At 40.0% G+C, this 21,643-nt stretch overlaps 1 protein-coding gene across 6 annotated transcripts in view; it reads right to left on the bottom strand.

Annotated features, from left to right (window-relative positions):
• LOC131246483 (protein GET1) overlaps window positions 1-17,116 on the bottom strand; it is a 35,027-nt gene extending 17,911 nt beyond the window's left edge. For 3 of the 6 annotated variants that reach the window (XR_009171401.1, XR_009171400.1, XM_058246659.1), the window contains exon 1: window positions 16,751-17,116. Coding sequence is in view for 2 of the 6 variants with exons in the window: in XM_058246659.1 (XP_058102642.1) it covers window positions 16,751-16,870 (120 nt within the window). In the remaining 4 variants the exon portion in view is untranslated. The remainder of the gene's footprint in view (window positions 1-16,750) is intronic. The other 3 variants (XR_009171398.1, XR_009171397.1, XM_058246658.1) reach the window with 1 other exon arrangement.
• Window positions 17,117-21,643: the final 4,527 nt, after the last annotated feature.

Here is a 21,643-nt window from a genome sequence, read left to right on the forward strand (position 1 = left end):
AAGGGACGTATTATCGCAACCCTAACTACGAGTTGGTCGTCGCTGAAGTGGTAGCTAAACAGTTGTACGAATGCTCGGCCTTAAAATGTACAGAGGTTCAGACCTTCGCAGGGGTGAACCCTCGAATGGGTATCTCCAAATCTTCAACACAGTACTCCTTCGACATCTCCAAGGCCAACGAGATCTTTGACCTTCTGTTAGAGGTCAGATTTAACAAACTTCTCAACTATTAGAAGATTTCGTCAGCCGAAGAATTGAAGAAAGGGAAATATTGTAAATCGCATGGGTCTAAAACTCACTCTACCAAAAATTGCCATTTACAGGAACGTAGTTCAAGAGAGTATCGACAAAGGCCTTTTGAAGTTCCCCGACAAGGAGGCAATAGGGGTTGATCAGGATCCTTTCTCAAAGACCGCCAACATTGATGTCGTCATGGCCAAAATCAAGACGATTGGCTAACATCATGTAGTGTGTGCTTAACTTCGGTTACAATCATAGCGTCCAAACATGAAATCAAACATGTATACAACTTGATCTACACATTCTTGACAATTTGAGAATTTTTTGGAAACGTATAATTAAAAATGTTAAAAATAATTTTTTCAAAGTCCACAGGTATATTTCTAGTTTTTATACTTCTTTTGCTTTTGAATATAGTGTTTGTGTTTCCATACATGTCATCTTACATTTATAAATTTATGAATTAACTTTGAATATAGTTACATCACTTTAGTCAGATAGTCGACAAGTAGGAGGCACATAGTTTTTTTTTTTTTTTTTTGAGGTAACAAAATTTTTATTAAGGCACTCGCCAAAGGCCAGAAAGAATACAAACACTAAGACATAGATAGAAGCAAGGGAATAGCTGCCTTAGTTGCTTTTAGAACTGAAGCCCATTCAAGAACAAATCTCTTGATGATGCCCACCATCCTGTCAATTGGAGAGAGATCATTCCTGAAGCACCGTCCATTCCGTTCTTTCCAAATAACCCAAAGGATAGCCATTCCACCCACCCTTCCCATACCAAGCCGATAAGAGGGCCTCCATAGATTTTGACATCACCCAAGACGTATTAGTCAACCTAGGGAAATACCCCAATACCTCCCACGTGAAAGGACAATGACTAAAAAGGTGATTGATCAATTCTGCATTGTCCATGCACATGAGGCATATGTTCAAAAGAATGAGAGACCTACATTGTAGGTTATCAACTGTCACCGCTCTCTTTCTAGCCACTAGCCACACAAACACAGCCACCTGACGAGCCCTGTAAAACCAGTGGTGAAAAGGGTGAATAAGAGGGGGATTATAAGGGCCCACTATCAGAATCGAGAAGAAAGAGCATAGGAAGATCTATTAGAGAAGTGAGCGAACCAAATCATAGAGTCTTCTTCTTAAAGTTGAAGGGGATACGTTGTTGAGGAGTTCCAGATGTTGCGCTAACTCAGCAATCTCTTCCTCCAACATATTCCTTCAAAAAAGAGGACTCCACACAACTGACATGCCACAAAAAGAATAGCAATGCTGAACGGGGACAAAACGGTCTGTGGCTATCATGCAATTCTAGGGAACATAACTTGGAGCAGCTTATCACCACACCACACGTCAACCCATAAACGTATGCGGTTCCCATCACCAAGACTAAAAGCCACTCCCTACCGAAGGAGATGCTCTATAGTTGCTATTGACTTCCAAACCGCAGAGGCCCGATATAGGGAGGAGGATTTGATCATCTAACCTCCCACCTGCATGTCATACTTGCTAACAATAACCTCTTTCCAAAGCCCTTTCGATGTGGTTCCCAATTTCCAAAGTCACTTACTGAGAAGCGCAGTATTAATAAGACCAAATTCCTTAAGCCTTGTTCCCCCTTTCGAAATAGGCTTGTAGACCTCCCCCATTTAAGGAGGTGGAACTTGTGTCCCTTGTTAGCCCCTTTCCAAAAGAAGTCTCTTATCATTTTTTCGATTCTATCTGGCACCGACTCAGGGCATTTGAAGAGAGACATGAAGTATATTGGGATGTTGGAGAAAGCTGCTTTAATGAGGGTTAGACGATTGCCAAAAGATATGGTCTGAAATTTTCAACTAATTAGCTTCCTCTCCTTCTACTACTAATTTCGACCAACCTTGGCTAGGTATTTGAGATAAAAACACATTATATTACAGATTTTTTTGAATCAAAGCTCGGTGGGCCATTTTTCAGAAATTCGTCAAAAATAGGTATTTATACTTTTTTTAATATGTTTTACTGTTTTAATCATGTCATATGATGTGTTAATCATAGTAGAACATGTTAATGTGCATTTTACAGATTTGTGGTGCCATTTAATAATTTTTAAATATTTTTTCTATTTACGCATGAATTTTGGCCCCTTTTTTTAAAATTTGAAAAATTAATTTTTAATGGTTGTTTTGCTATTTTAATCATGTCATTTGATGTGTTAATCATAGTATATATCCCCAGGGGGCAATTCCACGTTGGCGTTGAGCAACTCGAAGGGGGGGGGGGGGGGCACCCACCCATACTGTTAATTCTGCATAAATCAGAATTACTATCCAACGGCCGAATACCCATGGGGCAACCTCCTATGGCGCCGGCTGTTCATCAAAGCTACCAGAGGACTGAGATACCTGGGGAGCAACCTCCTTTCGCACCACCTCTGGCGGCCATTACCCAAGCAACGTAAAGGCAATATCCTGCGCAACTGCAGCACCCTCTCGTCCGAGATGACGTCATTGGACTCATCCAAGAATATGGCATCCAACCAAATGACCGACAAGTTTCCCATCTAATTTATCGAAAACCCTATCCCGAATGGGTGGACCAATACTTTAAGCTACCCAGAGGATTTTGGTTTCCCGAATTTACCCTGTTCTTTGGAGATCGTAAAATGACAACGGTTGAGAACATCAATCAATTCACCATACAATGTGGCAAAATATCGACCCATGATTTTTTTAAACTTGAGTTGTTCGGAAACTCCTTAACAAGAGCAACTTTTACTTCGCACATTAACCTTCCTCCCAACTCTATCGAAACCTGGCAGGAGATGGAGGAGAGGTTTAATATGCAATTCCACTAAACCAAGCCTAAGGTCTCCATGGCCGATTTATCCAAACTTCGTCAATTGCCTAATGAATCGACCAAGCGATTCATCGCCTAGTTCAAATCCGCTAAGCATCAATGCTTTGTGACTTTACCCAAGGCTGAATTCACTAAACTCGACCTTGACAACATGGACTTCAAGCTTCGCAAGAAGTTCAAAGGCATGTACTTTAGCGACCTGTTCGAATTATCGACCAAGGCCACCCATTATGAATGGATTCTCTAAGAGGAGTCAGAGAATGAACTTGTCATAAGGGACGTATTATCGCAACCCTAACTACGAGTTGGTCGTCGCTGAAGTGGTAGCTAAACAGTTGTACGAATGCTCGGCCTTAAAATGTACAGAGGTTCAGACCTTCGCAGGGGTGAACCCTCGAATGGGTATCTCCAAATCTTCAACACAGTACTCCTTCGACATCTCCAAGGCCAACGAGATCTTTGACCTTCTGTTAGAGGTCAGATTTAACAAACTTCTCAACTATTAGAAGATTTCGTCAGCCGAAGAATTGAAGAAAGGGAAATATTGTAAATCGCATGGGTCTAAAACTCACTCTACCAAAAATTGCCATTTACAGGAACGTAGTTCAAGAGAGTATCGACAAAGGCCTTTTGAAGTTCCCCGACAAGGAGGCAATAGGGGTTGATCAGGATCCTTTCTCAAAGACCGCCAACATTGATGTCGTCATGGCCAAAATCAAGACGATTGGCTAACATCATGTAGTGTGTGCTTAACTTCGGTTACAATCATAGCGTCCAAACATGAAATCAAACATGTATACAACTTGATCTACACATTCTTGACAATTTGAGAATTTTTTGGAAACGTATAATTAAAAATGTTAAAAATAATTTTTTCAAAGTCCACAGGTATATTTCTAGTTTTTATACTTCTTTTGCTTTTGAATATAGTGTTTGTGTTTCCATACATGTCATCTTACATTTATAAATTTATGAATTAACTTTGAATATAGTTACATCACTTTAGTCAGATAGTCGACAAGTAGGAGGCACATAGTTTTTTTTTTTTTTTTTTGAGGTAACAAAATTTTTATTAAGGCACTCGCCAAAGGCCAGAAAGAATACAAACACTAAGACATAGATAGAAGCAAGGGAATAGCTGCCTTAGTTGCTTTTAGAACTGAAGCCCATTCAAGAACAAATCTCTTGATGATGCCCACCATCCTGTCAATTGGAGAGAGATCATTCCTGAAGCACCGTCCATTCCGTTCTTTCCAAATAACCCAAAGGATAGCCATTCCACCCACCCTTCCCATACCAAGCCGATAAGAGGGCCTCCATAGATTTTGACATCACCCAAGACGTATTAGTCAACCTAGGGAAATACCCCAATACCTCCCACGTGAAAGGACAATGACTAAAAAGGTGATTGATCAATTCTGCATTGTCCATGCACATGAGGCATATGTTCAAAAGAATGAGAGACCTACATTGTAGGTTATCAACTGTCACCGCTCTCTTTCTAGCCACTAGCCACACAAACACAGCCACCTGACGAGCCCTGTAAAACCAGTGGTGAAAAGGGTGAATAAGAGGGGGATTATAAGGGCCCACTATCAGAATCGAGAAGAAAGAGCATAGGAAGATCTATTAGAGAAGTGAGCGAACCAAATCATAGAGTCTTCTTCTTAAAGTTGAAGGGGATACGTTGTTGAGGAGTTCCAGATGTTGCGCTAACTCAGCAATCTCTTCCTCCAACATATTCCTTCAAAAAAGAGGACTCCACACAACTGACATGCCACAAAAAGAATAGCAATGCTGAACGGGGACAAAACGGTCTGTGGCTATCATGCAATTCTAGGGAACATAACTTGGAGCAGCTTATCACCACACCACACGTCAACCCATAAACGTATGCGGTTCCCATCACCAAGACTAAAAGCCACTCCCTACCGAAGGAGATGCTCTATAGTTGCTATTGACTTCCAAACCGCAGAGGCCCGATATAGGGAGGAGGATTTGATCATCTAACCTCCCACCTGCATGTCATACTTGCTAACAATAACCTCTTTCCAAAGCCCTTTCGATGTGGTTCCCAATTTCCAAAGTCACTTACTGAGAAGCGCAGTATTAATAAGACCAAATTCCTTAAGCCTTGTTCCCCCTTTCGAAATAGGCTTGTAGACCTCCCCCATTTAAGGAGGTGGAACTTGTGTCCCTTGTTAGCCCCTTTCCAAAAGAAGTCTCTTATCATTTTTTCGATTCTATCTGGCACCGACTCAGGGCATTTGAAGAGAGACATGAAGTATATTGGGATGTTGGAGAAAGCTGCTTTAATGAGGGTTAGACGATTGCCAAAAGATATGGTCTGAAATTTTCAACTAATTAGCTTCCTCTCAATTCTTTTAATAATTGTTCCAAAGATGCTTGGCTGGCTTACCCATGCAAAGAGGAAGACTCAAGTACAAGGATGGAAAAGAGCTTGATTTGCAACCAAATAAATTTGCCAGCCAACATAAATCATCATCTAGAACATGGATCCCAAGCATCTCACTTTTAGCCACATTAATCTTAAGCCCCAAAATAGCTTCGAAACAAACAAAAATCTTGCATAAATTGCCCACCAACCTCATATCTGCATCACGAAATAGTAAAGTGTCGTCAGCATACTGAAGATGACTAATTTGTATGGTATTCTCAGCGACTTTGAAACCTGAAATGGTCCATGTATAGCATTCTGCTTAAGGCCTCCCCTACAATGACGAAGAGGTAAGGCAAGAGGGGATCTCCTTGCCTTAAGACCCCTCGAGGCCTTAAAGAAACCTTGAGGTGCCCCATTGACTAAAACAGAAAAGTGAGCGGACTACACACGCCCTCATCCAACCTTTCCACTGGTGACCACACCCTAACTGATCTAACATGTAGTTTAGGAATTTCCAATCGACGTAATCGTATGCCTTTTCCAGGTCTAGTTTACAAACCACCCTCCTAATCTTTTGTCTGTGCTAGGAATCAATGCATTCGTGCGCGATTAAAGCAGTGTCGAGAATCTGTCTCTCAGAAACAAAAGCCCCTTGATTATTGGCAATGACATTGGAAAGGACTTTCCCAAATCGCATAGCTAGGACCTTGGATAAGATCTTGTACGCGCCTCCTATCAAACTTATGGGACGGAAATCTTTCAATTGTTCTATCTCTTCCAACTTTGGAATAAGAACAATCAACGAGGCCCCCAAATCTTTCGATAGTTGACTCCACTCGTAAAATTTGCCCATGAACTCCATAACATCTTTTTTATGGTATGTTAGAAAAATTGGAAAAACGTCATAGGGAATACGTCAGGATCGGGAGCTTTATCACCACCTAAGGAATCGATAGCACATTTAACCTCCTCTTTTGAGAAAATACCCTCAAGAGAAGAAGAGTCTTTGACGGAGATTTTGTTGAAGTCCAAGTTGTCAAGACGTAGCCTATTCTAAGAGACACCTGAAAGAAGATTCTCATCGAAGGATACAATCAATTCACAAATGTTATCCTTATTCAATATTCTCTTACTGCCCACTATCAAGCTGCCAATGCAGTTGCATCTAGCCAAAGCAGTAGGTATGTTGTGAAAGTAGCAAGTATTTTTGTCTCCCTTACGTCTACCGCTACAGTTATGGAACACCTTGATTGTGGTCTGCATGACCAGATTTATTCTTGGGAGAGAGTATTGAAACAGTTGGCAAACCTAATGGACTGCTTGAATATTACACATGTCAGCCACGCTGGCATTATCATGAGATATGTTGGAAAGCGTGCCTTTGAAAACCGAATCCAGACATGAAAAACATATTTTTAATATCATTTATGAAATTACATTAATGCCATATGTATGTCCATGCTTGAATTCATGAGTTATACTTAATAATAACAAAATAAAAATAAAAATAAAAAGGTATTTTCAACAAAAGTCAGTATTCATCTGAAACTAAACAGAAATATTTTTAAAATACCATTAAGATGCCAAAATAAATGCATGAACCATCCTACATCAATTGGAACCATCCACACTCAAAATTAATAAAAAAAATGACAATTTTTTCGTATTTTTTATAACATTAACCTTCATCTAAATTAAAAAGTAAAAATAAAGATTTTTAGCGATATTATCGAAATATCATTTGCTACACTAGTGATACAAGAGACACCTGGAATTTACACAGTGGAAAATATTGGCGATACATTGGAGATATCGATACATTGACAATACAAGCAACACCTGGAATTTACAGAGTAAAAAAATATTGGTAATAAGTTGGCAATATCGATACATTGGCGATACTTAGCAATACATCGCCGATACCTAGAATTTTTTATACTACTAGTGTTATCGCTATCGCTACCAGTGTTATCGATATCGTTGAGCTAGAGATAGAGATAATTTCAAGGATATTTCGATAATATCGAGGATCATCCTAATTCAATTGCCCCACATCCCACAGGTGCACGCTCTGCACATGTGTACAAGAAAAGGGCCACCTTGCATTTTTAGCCCATCACTACGTCCCATTTCTTTGAAATCTCTAGATTAGGAAATCTGCTCTTTCTTTCATATCTTTATTTTAGGCATGGAATAATTTGCGCCGTTACGGGCCGTTACGCCTCCGTATCACCGTTACGCCCCCGTATCCGTATTGGTTTTGGAGGTCACCGTTACGCCAACCGATACCGATACGGGACACCTTGGATCAATTGGACTGTCCAAGTGTCCAGACTCTTATCATTTTTTCGATTCTATCTGGCACCGACTCAGGGCATTTGAAGAGAGACATGAAGTATATTGGGATGTTGGAGAAAGCTGCTTTAATGAGGGTTAGACGATTGCCAAAAGATATGGTCTGAAATTTTCAACTAATTAGCTTCCTCTCAATTCTTTTAATAATTGTTCCAAAGATGCTTGGCTGGCTTACCCATGCAAAGAGGAAGACTCAAGTACAAGGATGGAAAAGAGCTTGATTTGCAACCAAATAAATTTGCCAGCCAACATAAATCATCATCTAGAACATGGATCCCAAGCATCTCACTTTTAGCCACATTAATCTTAAGCCCCAAAATAGCTTCGAAACAAACAAAAATCTTGCATAAATTGCCCACCAACCTCATATCTGCATCACGAAATAGTAAAGTGTCGTCAGCATACTGAAGATGACTAATTTGTATGGTATTCTCAGCGACTTTGAAACCTGAAATGGTCCATGTATAGCATTCTGCTTAAGGCCTCCCCTACAATGACGAAGAGGTAAGGCAAGAGGGGATCTCCTTGCCTTAAGACCCCTCGAGGCCTTAAAGAAACCTTGAGGTGCCCCATTGACTAAAACAGAAAAGTGAGCGGACTACACACGCCCTCATCCAACCTTTCCACTGGTGACCACACCCTAACTGATCTAACATGTAGTTTAGGAATTTCCAATCGACGTAATCGTATGCCTTTTCCAGGTCTAGTTTACAAACCACCCTCCTAATCTTTTGTCTGTGCTAGGAATCAATGCATTCGTGCGCGATTAAAGCAGTGTCGAGAATCTGTCTCTCAGAAACAAAAGCCCCTTGATTATTGGCAATGACATTGGAAAGGACTTTCCCAAATCGCATAGCTAGGACCTTGGATAAGATCTTGTACGCGCCTCCTATCAAACTTATGGGACGGAAATCTTTCAATTGTTCTATCTCTTCCAACTTTGGAATAAGAACAATCAACGAGGCCCCCAAATCTTTCGATAGTTGACTCCACTCGTAAAATTTGCCCATGAACTCCATAACATCTTTTTTATGGTATGTTAGAAAAATTGGAAAAACGTCATAGGGAATACGTCAGGATCGGGAGCTTTATCACCACCTAAGGAATCGATAGCACATTTAACCTCCTCTTTTGAGAAAATACCCTCAAGAGAAGAAGAGTCTTTGACGGAGATTTTGTTGAAGTCCAAGTTGTCAAGACGTAGCCTATTCTAAGAGACACCTGAAAGAAGATTCTCATCGAAGGATACAATCAATTCACAAATGTTATCCTTATTCAATATTCTCTTACTGCCCACTATCAAGCTGCCAATGCAGTTGCATCTAGCCAAAGCAGTAGGTATGTTGTGAAAGTAGCAAGTATTTTTGTCTCCCTTACGTCTACCGCTACAGTTATGGAACACCTTGATTGTGGTCTGCATGACCAGATTTATTCTTGGGAGAGAGTATTGAAACAGTTGGCAAACCTAATGGACTGCTTGAATATTACACATGTCAGCCACGCTGGCATTATCATGAGATATGTTGGAAAGCGTGCCTTTGAAAACCGAATCCAGACATGAAAAACATATTTTTAATATCATTTATGAAATTACATTAATGCCATATGTATGTCCATGCTTGAATTCATGAGTTATACTTAATAATAACAAAATAAAAATAAAAATAAAATGGAAAGAAGCTACCTCTTCAAATCAGTGTTTTAAATAGCGGTAGCGTGTTGCGTAGCGTTCTACCCTCCGTAGCGTGTAGTGAAATAGCATAGCGTGTAGCGTAAGCTACACAATACTTCTATTTTTTAATTTTAAAAAATATATATATGTGATAAATATTAAATAGTAAGAAGTTGATGGATAGGGTCTTATTATTTTTAAGTTAATACATGTCTCGTGTACAATTTTTTAAGGCCCCGAATTAGGCGGGACTCGGATTGTGAAGTGTAGCACACAAGTGTCAAAGTTTTTGGGCCCCACCGTGATAAATGTGTTATATCCACACTGTCCATCCATTTTGCCAAATAATTTTAGGGCATGAGCCCAAAAATGAGGCAAATCCAAAGCTCGGGTGGACCGCACCATAAGAAACAACAATAATTAAACGTCCACCATTAAAAATTTATTGAGGGCTACAAAAGTTTTAGATCAAGCTGACATGTGTGTTTTCCCTTCATCCATGTCAATGTGACCCAATTAACAGGTTAGATGGAAAATAAACATTACAGCGGACCATGTAACAAAATAGTGCAAGTGCACTGTTCAATGTGCACAGCAGAACACAAGATAATAATAATAATAAGTGCGTGGCTATGAAACAGCCACGCAGTCTATTCCGGAAATGAAAAAGAAGAGAGGGGGATACCGAAAGAAAAGAGGGAAAGAGAAGAGAGAGAGAGAGAGAGAGAGAGAGAGAGAGAGAGAGAGAGAGAGAAGAAGAAGAAAACATGTGCATTACCGCAGCAGTTCGAGAAGAAGAAGAAGAGGAAGAAGAAGAAGGAGAAGAAGGAAGAGGAGAAGAAGAAAGAAAAAGAAAAAGGTAGGAGCGTACCTATTTTTGTCTCAAGATGAGATTGAATCGGTGAAAACTGCAAATGTTGGTTTGCCTCTGTAGCTTTTCAAACTCAAGATTGAAAAGTGGGGAGAGGAGCAATGTCAGCAGCGTCGCCTGGCAACAGATTTTCGACCTCAACATTGAAGGGTGAGGAGAGGAGCAGCGTCGGGCGTCGGATTGGGCCTGTGAGAGGATTTTTGGTCTCCAAATGGAAGGGTGGGGAGAGCATGCTTCGGTTTGGGGGTGGAAGCCCTTTCGAATTAGGTTTTTTCTTTTTAACTTAAGTTTGGCTTGTGGTGTGAGTTCACCATTGTTAAACTGCTGGAATAAAAATACCAATGGTGGCACACTACCTGCGCTACACGCTACGTATCCGTAGCATACGCTACGACCTCTATAGCGCACGCTGCAGGGGATAAACGCTATTTGTAACGCTACGTAGCGAAATCGCTATGCTACGCTACGTAGCGTATGCTACCGCTACGCTATGGGCGCTACTGAAACTAAACAGAAATATTTTTAAAATACCATTAAGATGCCAAAATAAATGCATGAACCATCCTACATCAATTGGAACCATCCACACTCAAAATTAATAAAAAAAATGACAATTTTTTCGTATTTTTTATAACATTAACCTTCATCTAAATTAAAAAGTAAAAATAAAGATTTTTAGCGATATTATCGAAATATCATTTGCTACACTAGTGATACAAGAGACACCTGGAATTTACACAGTGGAAAATATTGGCGATACATTGGAGATATCGATACATTGACAATACAAGCAACACCTGGAATTTACAGAGTAAAAAAATATTGGTAATAAGTTGGCAATATCGATACATTGGCGATACTTAGCAATACATCGCCGATACCTAGAATTTTTTATACTACTAGTGTTATCGCTATCGCTACCAGTGTTATCGATATCGTTGAGCTAGAGATAGAGATAATTTCAAGGATATTTCGATAATATCGAGGATCATCCTAATTCAATTGCCCCACATCCCACAGGTGCACGCTCTGCACATGTGTACAAGAAAAGGGCCACCTTGCATTTTTAGCCCATCACTACGTCCCATTTCTTTGAAATCTCTAGATTAGGAAATCTGCTCTTTCTTTCATATCTTTATTTTAGGCATGGAATAATTTTAAATATTTTCTTATCTAAGTATCTTCTTATTTTAAGCATTTTCTTAATTAGAATGTTTTGTTATTTAGGTTCTTTTCTACTTTCATAAATTTTTAGATTCCATATCTTTTATTGTAGATTGTAAGGTTGATTATAAATAGGACCTATGGCCTATGGAATAAGACAAGCTGATTAATATTCTCTCTTTATGAATCCTCTTTTTTTTTTCTTTTTTTTTTTTCTATGGTGGTTGTTGAAGGGAGGGAGAGTGGTGTCTAGTTCTAGACTAGAGGACTGTTGAGCTTGCTCACAGTCTTGCATTTGTGATCTCTAGCATTCAGCTAGAGGATTGTTGGGTCTTTTCCCACAACCTCTTTCTTTTCTTATTGATTTATCTGCCTTTCCTTTCGAGTTTTGCATCAAATTCGAACAATGCTCCCTCCCTTAACCAAACTTGTCTAGAACGTTGTCGCCATTTGATTCGAATGGATAAGATTTCGTCCTAGCGATGAATGGAAAACTGCGTTTGAGACAAATGATGGATTGTATGAATGGCTAGTTATGCCCTTCGGCTTGACGAACACACCTAGCACATTCATGCGGGTGACGACACAAATTCTACGGTCATTCATTGGCAAGTTTGTTGTCGTATGCTTCGATGATATCCTGATCTATAGCCATTCACGAGAAGATCATTTAGACCATCTTCGCCAAACAATGAGAGGACTACGCCATGAGAAACTCTACATCAATTTGAAGAAGTGTACCTTCGTGAGTTCTAGCGTGGTCTTTCTTGAGTTCGTCGTTTGAATAAAGGTTGATTCAGAAAAGATAAGGGTCATTGTTGAATGGTCTACTCCCATAAACATTCATGAGGTTTGCAGTTTTCATGGGCTTGCAACATTTTATCTGAGGTTTATTCGGAACTTTAGTTCTATCATAGCACCAATTACTGAATGTATGAAGTCCAATCCAGTTGAGTGGACTAAAGCAGCAACAAAGGAATTTCAAAAAATCAAGCGGAAAATGACAGAAGCTCCTGTGCTTAGACTTTCTGATTTCAAAAAAATGCTTGAAGTTGCTTGTGATGCATCGCACGTAGGCATAGGAGGTGTCCTTAGCCAGGAAGGACATCCGGTGGCCTTTTTCAGCAAGAAACTCAATGAGGCACGAAAGAAGTATTTTACATACGATGTTGAGTTTTATGCTATTGTACAAGCTCTGAAGCATTGGCGTCATTACCTCATTCATCGAGAGTTTGTGCTCTATTCTGATCACAGGGCATTGCATTACTTGAATTCTAAGCAGAAGTTGAGCGCTAGACATGCTAAGTGGAGTGCTTATCTTCAAGAGTTTACATTCAACCTAAAACATCGCGCCGGTATTGAAAATAGGGTAATGGACGCTCTCATCTAAAAGTCACACATAGTCTACCTTATTAGTTTCCATTGTTGGGTTTAACTATGCCACATATGACAATTTTGGGAAGGTATTTTCAACGCTCATTTCCGGTGCAGGCACCGAGTACCCAAGGTATAGCTTGCACGATGGGTACTTATTTTTTGATATGAGGTTGTCTTCCTAAGAGTTCCTTGCGAGAGCTTGTTATACGAGAGCTTCATTCAAGTGGCCTGGGAGGTCACTTCGGTATCGATAAAATAACGGCCCAGGTTGATGACCGTTTCTACTGGCCAGGTCCAAAGAAAGATATTGGGATCATTGTTCATCAATGTTAAGCGTGCCAACTAGGTAAAGGTAGCAAGAAGAATATTGGTCTTTATACGCCATTACCCGTCCCAAATGCTCCATGGGAAGACATTAGTATGTATTTCGTCCTGGGATTGCCTAAGACTCAACGTGGCTATGACTCCATTTATGTTGTGGTTGACAAGTTTTCAAAGATGGCTCATTTTGTCCCTTATAAGAAGACATCGGACGCCATGTACATTACCAATGTTTTCTTTAAAGAGGTGGTTCGTCTACATGGTGTTCCCAAAACTATTGTATCTGATCGTGACATCAAGTTTATGAGCTACTTCTGGCACAACTTGTGGTCTAAGATGGGAATTAAGTTGAAATTCTCGAGTGCTTATCATCCACAAACAGATAGGCAGACTGAAGTCGTAAACCGTAGCCTTGGGAATCTACTTCGATGTCTGGTTAGTGATCATATCAGTTCATGGGACATCATGTTACCACAAGCTAAGTTCGCTTATAACAATTCTATGAACCGTACTACAAGACTCTCCTTTTGAAATTGCAACCGCGACAACCTATTGATTTAGCCCCACTTCCTAATGTGACTTGATCGAGCCAGGACGCTGAAGCTTTTTCACAGCATGTTAAGGAGATACATGAAGAAGTTAGGCGAAAGATCACCCATAGTAATGAAAATTACAAGGGATATGAAGATGTTCAATGACGTCTTGCACAATTCCAAGAAGGAGATAGATCATGGTGCGACTTAAGCCCGAGCGGTTTCCAGCAGGCTCTTATACAAAGCTCCACTCCAAAAAGATAGGTCCTTACCACATTTTGAAGAAGCTAGGTGATAATGCATACATAATCGAGCTGCCACCTAAAATGAAGATCAGCCCCATTTTTAATGTGGAAGACCTTACAGTTTATCTTGGACATCACATAAACGAGAGCATGAAAGAACAGGCTATCCAGATACTTGAGGCATCACGCTAGCTTGAAGAAATCATTGAGGACGTGTTGGATGATCAGATAGTTTCCACACGCCAAGGGGGTATCAAAAGTTTCTTGTCAAATGGAAGGGCCGACCAAGGTCCGACACCACATGGATTTTAGCAGAGGATTTCAAGCGCATCAACCCAGAACTTTGAGGAGTACATTGCCATTAACTCGACGAAGCCGAGTTTTTTCAAGCCAGGGGGAATTGATGCAATCATCCCACATCCCACACATGCACACTCCGCACGTGTACAAGAAAAGGACTACCTTCCTTTTTTAGCCCATCACCACTTCCCATTTCTTTCAAATCTCTAGATTGGGAAATCTGCTCTTTCTTTCATATCTTTATTTTATGCATGGAATAATTTTAAACATTTTCTTATCTAAGTATCTTCTTATTTTAGGCATTTTCTTAATTAGAATGCTTTGCTATTTAGGTGCTTTCCTACTTCCATAGATTTTTAGATTCCATATCTTTTATTACAATCACATATTGTAAGGTTGATTATAAATAGGACCTATGGCCTATAGAATAAGACAAGCTGATTAATATTCTCTTTATAAAATTCTCTGTCTCTAGTTCTATACTAGAGGAATGTTGACCTTGCTCATAGTTTTGCATTTGTGATCTCTAGCATTCGGCTAGAGGATTGTTGGGTCTTTTCCCACAATCTCTTTCCTTTCTTATTAATTTATTTGCTTTTCTTTTTGGGTTTGCATCAAATCCAAACAATGCTCCCTCCCTTAACCAAACTTGTCTAGAACGTTGTTGCCATTTGATTTCCTCTTCTTTCCAACGCTTAGCATATCTAGCATAAAGTTCTGATCTTTTGTCCCTATTCTCAACTGATAGTTCTCTGTCTCCTTCTAATAGGTCCAGATCGCGCATTATGCATAGATTAGGATCTTACATAAAGGAAACCTATTATGTCCACATGTTTTTTGAGATCTTTGATTTCTAAGTGTGTATTAGTGTCTTTCTTAACAATACCTTAAGTTTCATTGAAAATTTTGACCAATTTCGCAATAATTTTCCATGTTTCCCAACAACAATGATAAATTACGCGATACAACCAATATATCCCGTGCGATAACCAATATGTATCTGTACCCCAAGGGTGCAATACATTACGCGATAACGATACAGAAACCATTGATTGCGGTTACCATGAAACAGGGAAAAGACTATTAGCAAATGTCTGAAATCATACCAACATTGCAGCAGGTACAAGAACTTTCTCTGCATTGGGTACTATCAGTGACGAAATTATTGTCGAATGAATAAGTGTACAGTGCAGATTTTCTTAACCTCCCTAAAGATTTTAGGCTGTCTTTCCTATTGATGCTATTGAGGGCAAACTAGGCAAACTCTAATAACGATGTCTGGCAATCTGAATATGTTAGTGGTTTTGGATTGTGCCTTGAACCGCACACTATCGTGATGGTTATGGTCGGTTTTTTGCACAAATACCCATATAATTTCTTTTGTTTAAGTGGACACTTAGCCCACACACACATGATTTAGACAATTGATATTTCCTAATCAGCTGCAATTTAGGTTGGTTACGACTGGTAATGTAGGAAATCTTATATCTTGGCAAGTTCCTTTTTTTTGTATTGATGATGAATGCTAATTCAGGAAGTCGTTGTTAAAGTATTGCTTAAACCATATAAAATGTTGTGCACTTCTGTTATGGACCCATTTATAGGTACATTTGAGAAGAGGCCACTATGCTTACATGATAAAGTACGGTATATTACTACACTATTTGCATATCATTATTTGTATTTCCTCATGTTTAAGTACATGAGATGCGTGGACATTAACGAGTTGATTTCAATGGAAGGTGATGGTGGAATTTGTTTTCTGATTAGTTGTGGATGATTATGTAATTAGTTTAATGTCCAACATTTGTTGATTACGTTAAATGTGCATACAGTGCAGATGGGAAAAGCATACATCGTGTTCAATGGCCAGACTTCGGGCATGTAAGAGGAGAAACTACCCATTCGAATGCAGCTCACCATTTCAGATTTCCATTGTTGATGTGACATTTACATCAAAAATTCAAATAGGAGTTCATTCATATGATGACTATTTACACCTTTGGAAGGAAGAAAACAAACACCCTCAATTGAACTTTCCTCTGCTCAGAGAAGGTAAACAATGATGGCCCATTTACAGGGATTTACGTATGTAAATAAATTTAAAAGGGGGGAAAAAAAAAAGGCAGCCCTTTAGGGTCTATAAAAGAGGGGGTGGTGCAGGAGGTAAGACGTTTGATATCGATAAAGCATTTCTCCCTGTACTCAGATATTCTTGTGGGTTCGTGATCACCGTTCAAATGATAGCATGGACCATCCCTTGAAATAACCCAACTTTTATCGAACGATTCATTGACAATGACATCCAAACCAACAAAAAAGGAAAACCATCGGCAGCATCGGATCTGAAGATCAAAATGTGTTCAGTGAAAGAGGATCTTCTGAATCGGATCGTTAGGGATAAAATAAGGATGCAATAAGTACCTTATTGTGGCGTTCGAGAAACATCGAGATGAGTTCCAGAGCGAAGACGAAAAGCAAGATCAGAGGAGCCGCGAGAGAAGGAGAATTACTAGAAGCGTTGTTTTCTAGGGTTCCTTCCATCGGCTATACGGGAATGGATAGCGAAATGGAATGAATGGATTGAGATCTGGAATGGCGTTTGGATGCCAGGCGATTGCGTTTTAAAGAGGGAAAATCCGAAATAGTGTGGTGCTGTGGGATTGCGGCGAAGAGAACGGAGGTTCCGTTCTATCTTGCGCCGGTGCGTCGACTCGCGCCTTCTGTCGGGAACCGCACGAGTGGCCGACTCTTTGCACATGTGCCGGATCGGGTTCGTTGTTGGGAAGCGGATTGGCTGGTGTACCACACACCATCTATTAGCTGCCGTATGTACGTGTCGTGCGAAGACGAGCACTGACGCTCCTCGAGCTCCGAGTTGTACGAACGGTTTAAAGGAGATCAAAGTTTTATGAGCCCCATAGTGATGTATTTATTATATCTACACCGTTCATTTATTTTTAGAAATCATTTTAGAGCATTATCCAGAAAACACGAATCATATCCAAAGATCATATGGACCACACCATCAATAGCAATAATGATTTTCACCCTTAAAAAAGTTATAGGGCCCACCATAACGTTTATTTTCCATCCACTCCGTTCATAAGGTCACATAGACCTGAACGAAGAGGAAAAAAAATTAATATTGATCCAAAACTTCAGTAACCCCAAAAAGGGTTGGTAGACTGTTCAATCTCTGGCTGCTTTTTTTTAGTATAGTCCACTTGATATTTAGATATATCTTATTTTTCTTCTAAAGCCGTAATACGAGCTCACCAATTGTGGCAATTTGGATATAAAACATACAGTGTGATCAGCCCAACTTGTTGACCTCAATACAGCACCCGTGTAGCTTGTGTGATGCATACCAACCAATTCACTTCCTCACTAGAAATTAACGACTGTAGACCTCACTTTTTATCCAGTGGTTTTTAGAAAACAATACAAACTTAACATACGAACTTAGACCTCTCGTAGGAGATCAAGTTCTAGGACGAAAATACCCATCTTTTCACTACCTTTTTCACTGCGTTGCTTTCCCTCCCATTTCTGTTGCTTTCACCCCTTTCCACTACTAGTTTCACTGCCGGTTTCTTAAAAGCATTGGAGTGCATCCTCCCTGTACATCTGTAATCACACCCTCTTCTGAAAATGGTAGGTCCAATGAAGAAAGCACGCACCACAGGTATATTTTAAACTCTGTTAGGCCCACATTGAATATATGTAGTATATCCACGCCATCCATCTGTTTATCTATCTAATTTAAGGAGTTGAGCCCCAAATTGAAGCATATGAAAAGATTAAAGTGGATCCTACCACATGAAACAGTGTGGATAATGATTTCCACTGTTGAAACCACAGTAGACCTAACAGTGATGTTTGTTTGTTATCAAACCTATTCATAAGATCATACAGACATGGATTAATGGAAAACAAAATTATAAGCTTGATCCAAAACTTCCGTGGCCCCTAAGAAATGATCAATAGTAGAAGTTCAATTCAAAATTATCATGTAGTGTGGTCCATTTGAACATTGGATATGTTTAGATTTTTGGGTTCAAGCCATGAAATTATTGATTAAGTTTGCCCCACTGATTTTCTAGTTTGCCCCTCTTAATTTCATATTTGCACCGCTGATTTTCTAGTTTGCCTCACTGAATTTCAAGCTTGCCCCACTCAATTTCATGTTTGCCTCATTGAATTTCATGTTTCCTCCGCTCAATTTTCAATTTGCGCCGCTCAATTTCTAGTTTGCCCTGCTGAGATTCATACTTGCCCCATTGAATTTCATGTTTCTCCCATTGAATTTCATGCTTGCCCCGTTGAATTTCATGCTTGCCCCGTTGAATTTCATGTTTCTCCGGCTGAAATTCATGCTTGCCCCGTTGAATTTCATGTTTCTCCCGCTGAAATTCATATTTGCTTCGATAAATTTCGTGTTTACCCTACTGAATTTCTAGTTTGCCCCGCTGAAATTCAAGTTTGTGCCGCTGAATTTCAGCATTTGCCCCACTCAATTTTTAGTTTTCCCCGCTCAATTTCATGTTTACCCTGCTCAATTTATAGCTTGCCCCGCTCAATTTTCAGTTTGCCCCGCTGTTTTTCTAGTGTCCCCCGCTGAATCGTCAATTTGCCCCGCTGAATATCTAGTTTGCCCCGCTCAATTATTTAGTTTGCCCCACTCGATTATCTAGTTTGCCCCGCTCAATTTCTAGTTTGCCCCCTAAATTTCATGTTTACTCGAATGAATTTTCATTTTGCCTCGCTCAATTTCATGTTTGCCCCGCTCAATTTCATGTTTGCCCCGATGAATTTTCAGTTTGCCCCACTCAATTTCATGTTTGCCTCGCTCAATTTCTAGTTTGCCCCGCTCAATTTCATGTTTTTCCTGCTCAATTTTCAGTTTGCCCCTCTCAATTTATAGTTTGCCCTGCTGTTTTTCTAGTGTCCCCCACTGAATCATCAAATTGCCCCCGCTGAATATCTAGTTTGCCCCGCTCAATTTTCTAGTTTACCCCGTTGAAATTCAAGTTTGCCCCGCTCAATTTCATGTTTGCCCCGATGAATTTCATGTTTGCCCCGCTCAATTTGAAGTTTTTCTCGCTCAATTTCATGTTTGCCTCATTGAATTTCATGTTTGCCTCGCTCAATTTGAAGTTTGCCTCACTTAATTTCATCTTTACCCCGTTGAATTTCATGTTTGCCTCGCTCAATTTCATGTTCGCCCCACTCAATTGAAAGTTTACCTCACTCAATTTCATGTTTCCCCTGTTGAATTTCATGTTTGCCTTGCTTAATTTCATGTTTGCCCCGCTCAATTTCATGTTTCCCCCGCTGAATTTCATTCTTACCCCGCTCAATTTCATTCTTGCCCCGCTCAATTTCATGTTTGCCCCCGCTCAATTCCTAGTCTGCCCTACTCAATTTCATTCTTGTCCTGCGTATTAGGTCGTATTTTTTGAACCCTAAACCAATCGCAAGACCTTGACAACCTGAGTCAACCTGACCCCATCTCAAGTTGGGCCAGTCAATCCAAACCCAAGTTATAGTGAGTGATAGGTTCGGTTGGGTTGAGGGCAACCTGAGCCCAACATGACCTCTAGTTGTGGTAGTTACGTACTCATCATTTCTTACAATCTTCATATATGGGATACTGTTTCTCCTTTTCTTTTGCTTTTTTGAGTTTACATTTGCCTTGATATTTGTTAAGCTTAATACATTTGTACTTCTTGTAGTGTCTCCTTTAGCATCTCTTGTAAAAATTGCTGCTGCAGTAGCTAATTGATTCATTTTCTTTTACTGGCAAGAAACCAAATATTTCAGTGTAAGAAAATGGGTGTTAGTGGTATTATTACATTAAAATGATTTTATGTTTTATTGATCATCTATAATATGATTTTATAAGTAGAAATGGTGGCATGGATAGGAAGAAGATCATTGTCATAGGTATTATGCTCTAAACCTCTGCATTCTTTTTTCATTGATCGTCCAACACATTCTACAATTTTTCCTTTTCATAATGATGGGGCTTTTTCTGAAGTAACTGCCGTGTGAGTGTAGCTTTAAGGAGATCTACTCCATCAATCAGATAGGCTGCTTGATTTTAACCATTGATACCAGAATAAGTAGAAGCGTTGTCTTCTAGGGTTTCTTCTATCGGCTATAAGGGAATGGATTGCGATCTGGAATGAATGGATTGAGATCTGGAATGGCGTTTGGATGCCTGGCGATTGCGTTTTAAAGAGGGAAAATCCGAAATAGTGTGGTGCTAGTGATGCCTATCTTGCGTCGGTGCGTCGACTCGTGCCCTCCTGACGGGAACCGCACGAGTGGCCGACTCTGTGCGCATGTGCCGGATCGGGTTCGTTGTTGGGGGACGCGGATTCCCTGCGAAAGCCTTTCGCAGGAAGTTCCTGCGTAAGGATAATGGGTGGGGCCCACTAAAATGTATGTGAGAAATCCATTCCGTCCATCCGTTTTTCGAGATCAGTTTAGAATAACAAACCAAAAATGAGATGGATATAACACTCGTGTGGGTCACACTAGAGGGAAATTTGGGAAAAGAAATTCCTACCGTTGAAACCTTCTTAGGCTCCACCTTGATGTTTATATGCTATCCAAACCGTTTAAAACGTCATGCCCAATGGAATGAAGTGAAATCATCAAAATTATATCCTGATACAAAACTTTTATGACCATAAGAATGATTCAACAGTGCTCACGGAATGCCCACTATTTCCTCTTTTATGGCCTACATGAGTGTTGAATACACCTTTTTTTTGTCGCACGTCATAAAATGATCTCGTAAAATAGATGAATGGGTGGATTTCTCAAAAACATGGAGGTGGCCCCCACGCAGCATCCTTGCGCAAGAACTTCTGCGAAAGGCTTTCACAGGAAACCCGCATCCGTTGATTGGCGGACCCAGCATGTACATGCCTCATGGACACGACTTGGATGCGACGCCAAAACCAGCTACCTTGGTGGGACCCTGACCGTGGGGCCCACCTCAAATGTATGAATTGTATATCCAAACCGCCCATCTGTTTTTTCAGCTCATTTTAGGTAATGTTCTAAAAAACAAAGCAGATATAGGTCTCAAGTAGACCACACCATGGGAAACAGTGGTTATTGAATGCCCACCATTTAACACTTCCTACAGTCCACCGTAATGTTTATTTGTCATCCAACCTGTTGATAAGGTCAACATATATTTGGATGAATGGAAAGCACAAATATCAACTTGATCTAAAACTTTTGTGGCTCACAAAAAGTTTTTAATGGTCGATGACCACTATTTCGTGCAGTGTGGTT

Source organism: Magnolia sinica, chromosome 5 (genome assembly GCF_029962835.1).
Source record: "Magnolia sinica isolate HGM2019 chromosome 5, MsV1, whole genome shotgun sequence".
NCBI lineage: Eukaryota > Viridiplantae > Streptophyta > Magnoliopsida > Magnoliales > Magnoliaceae > Magnolia > Magnolia sinica.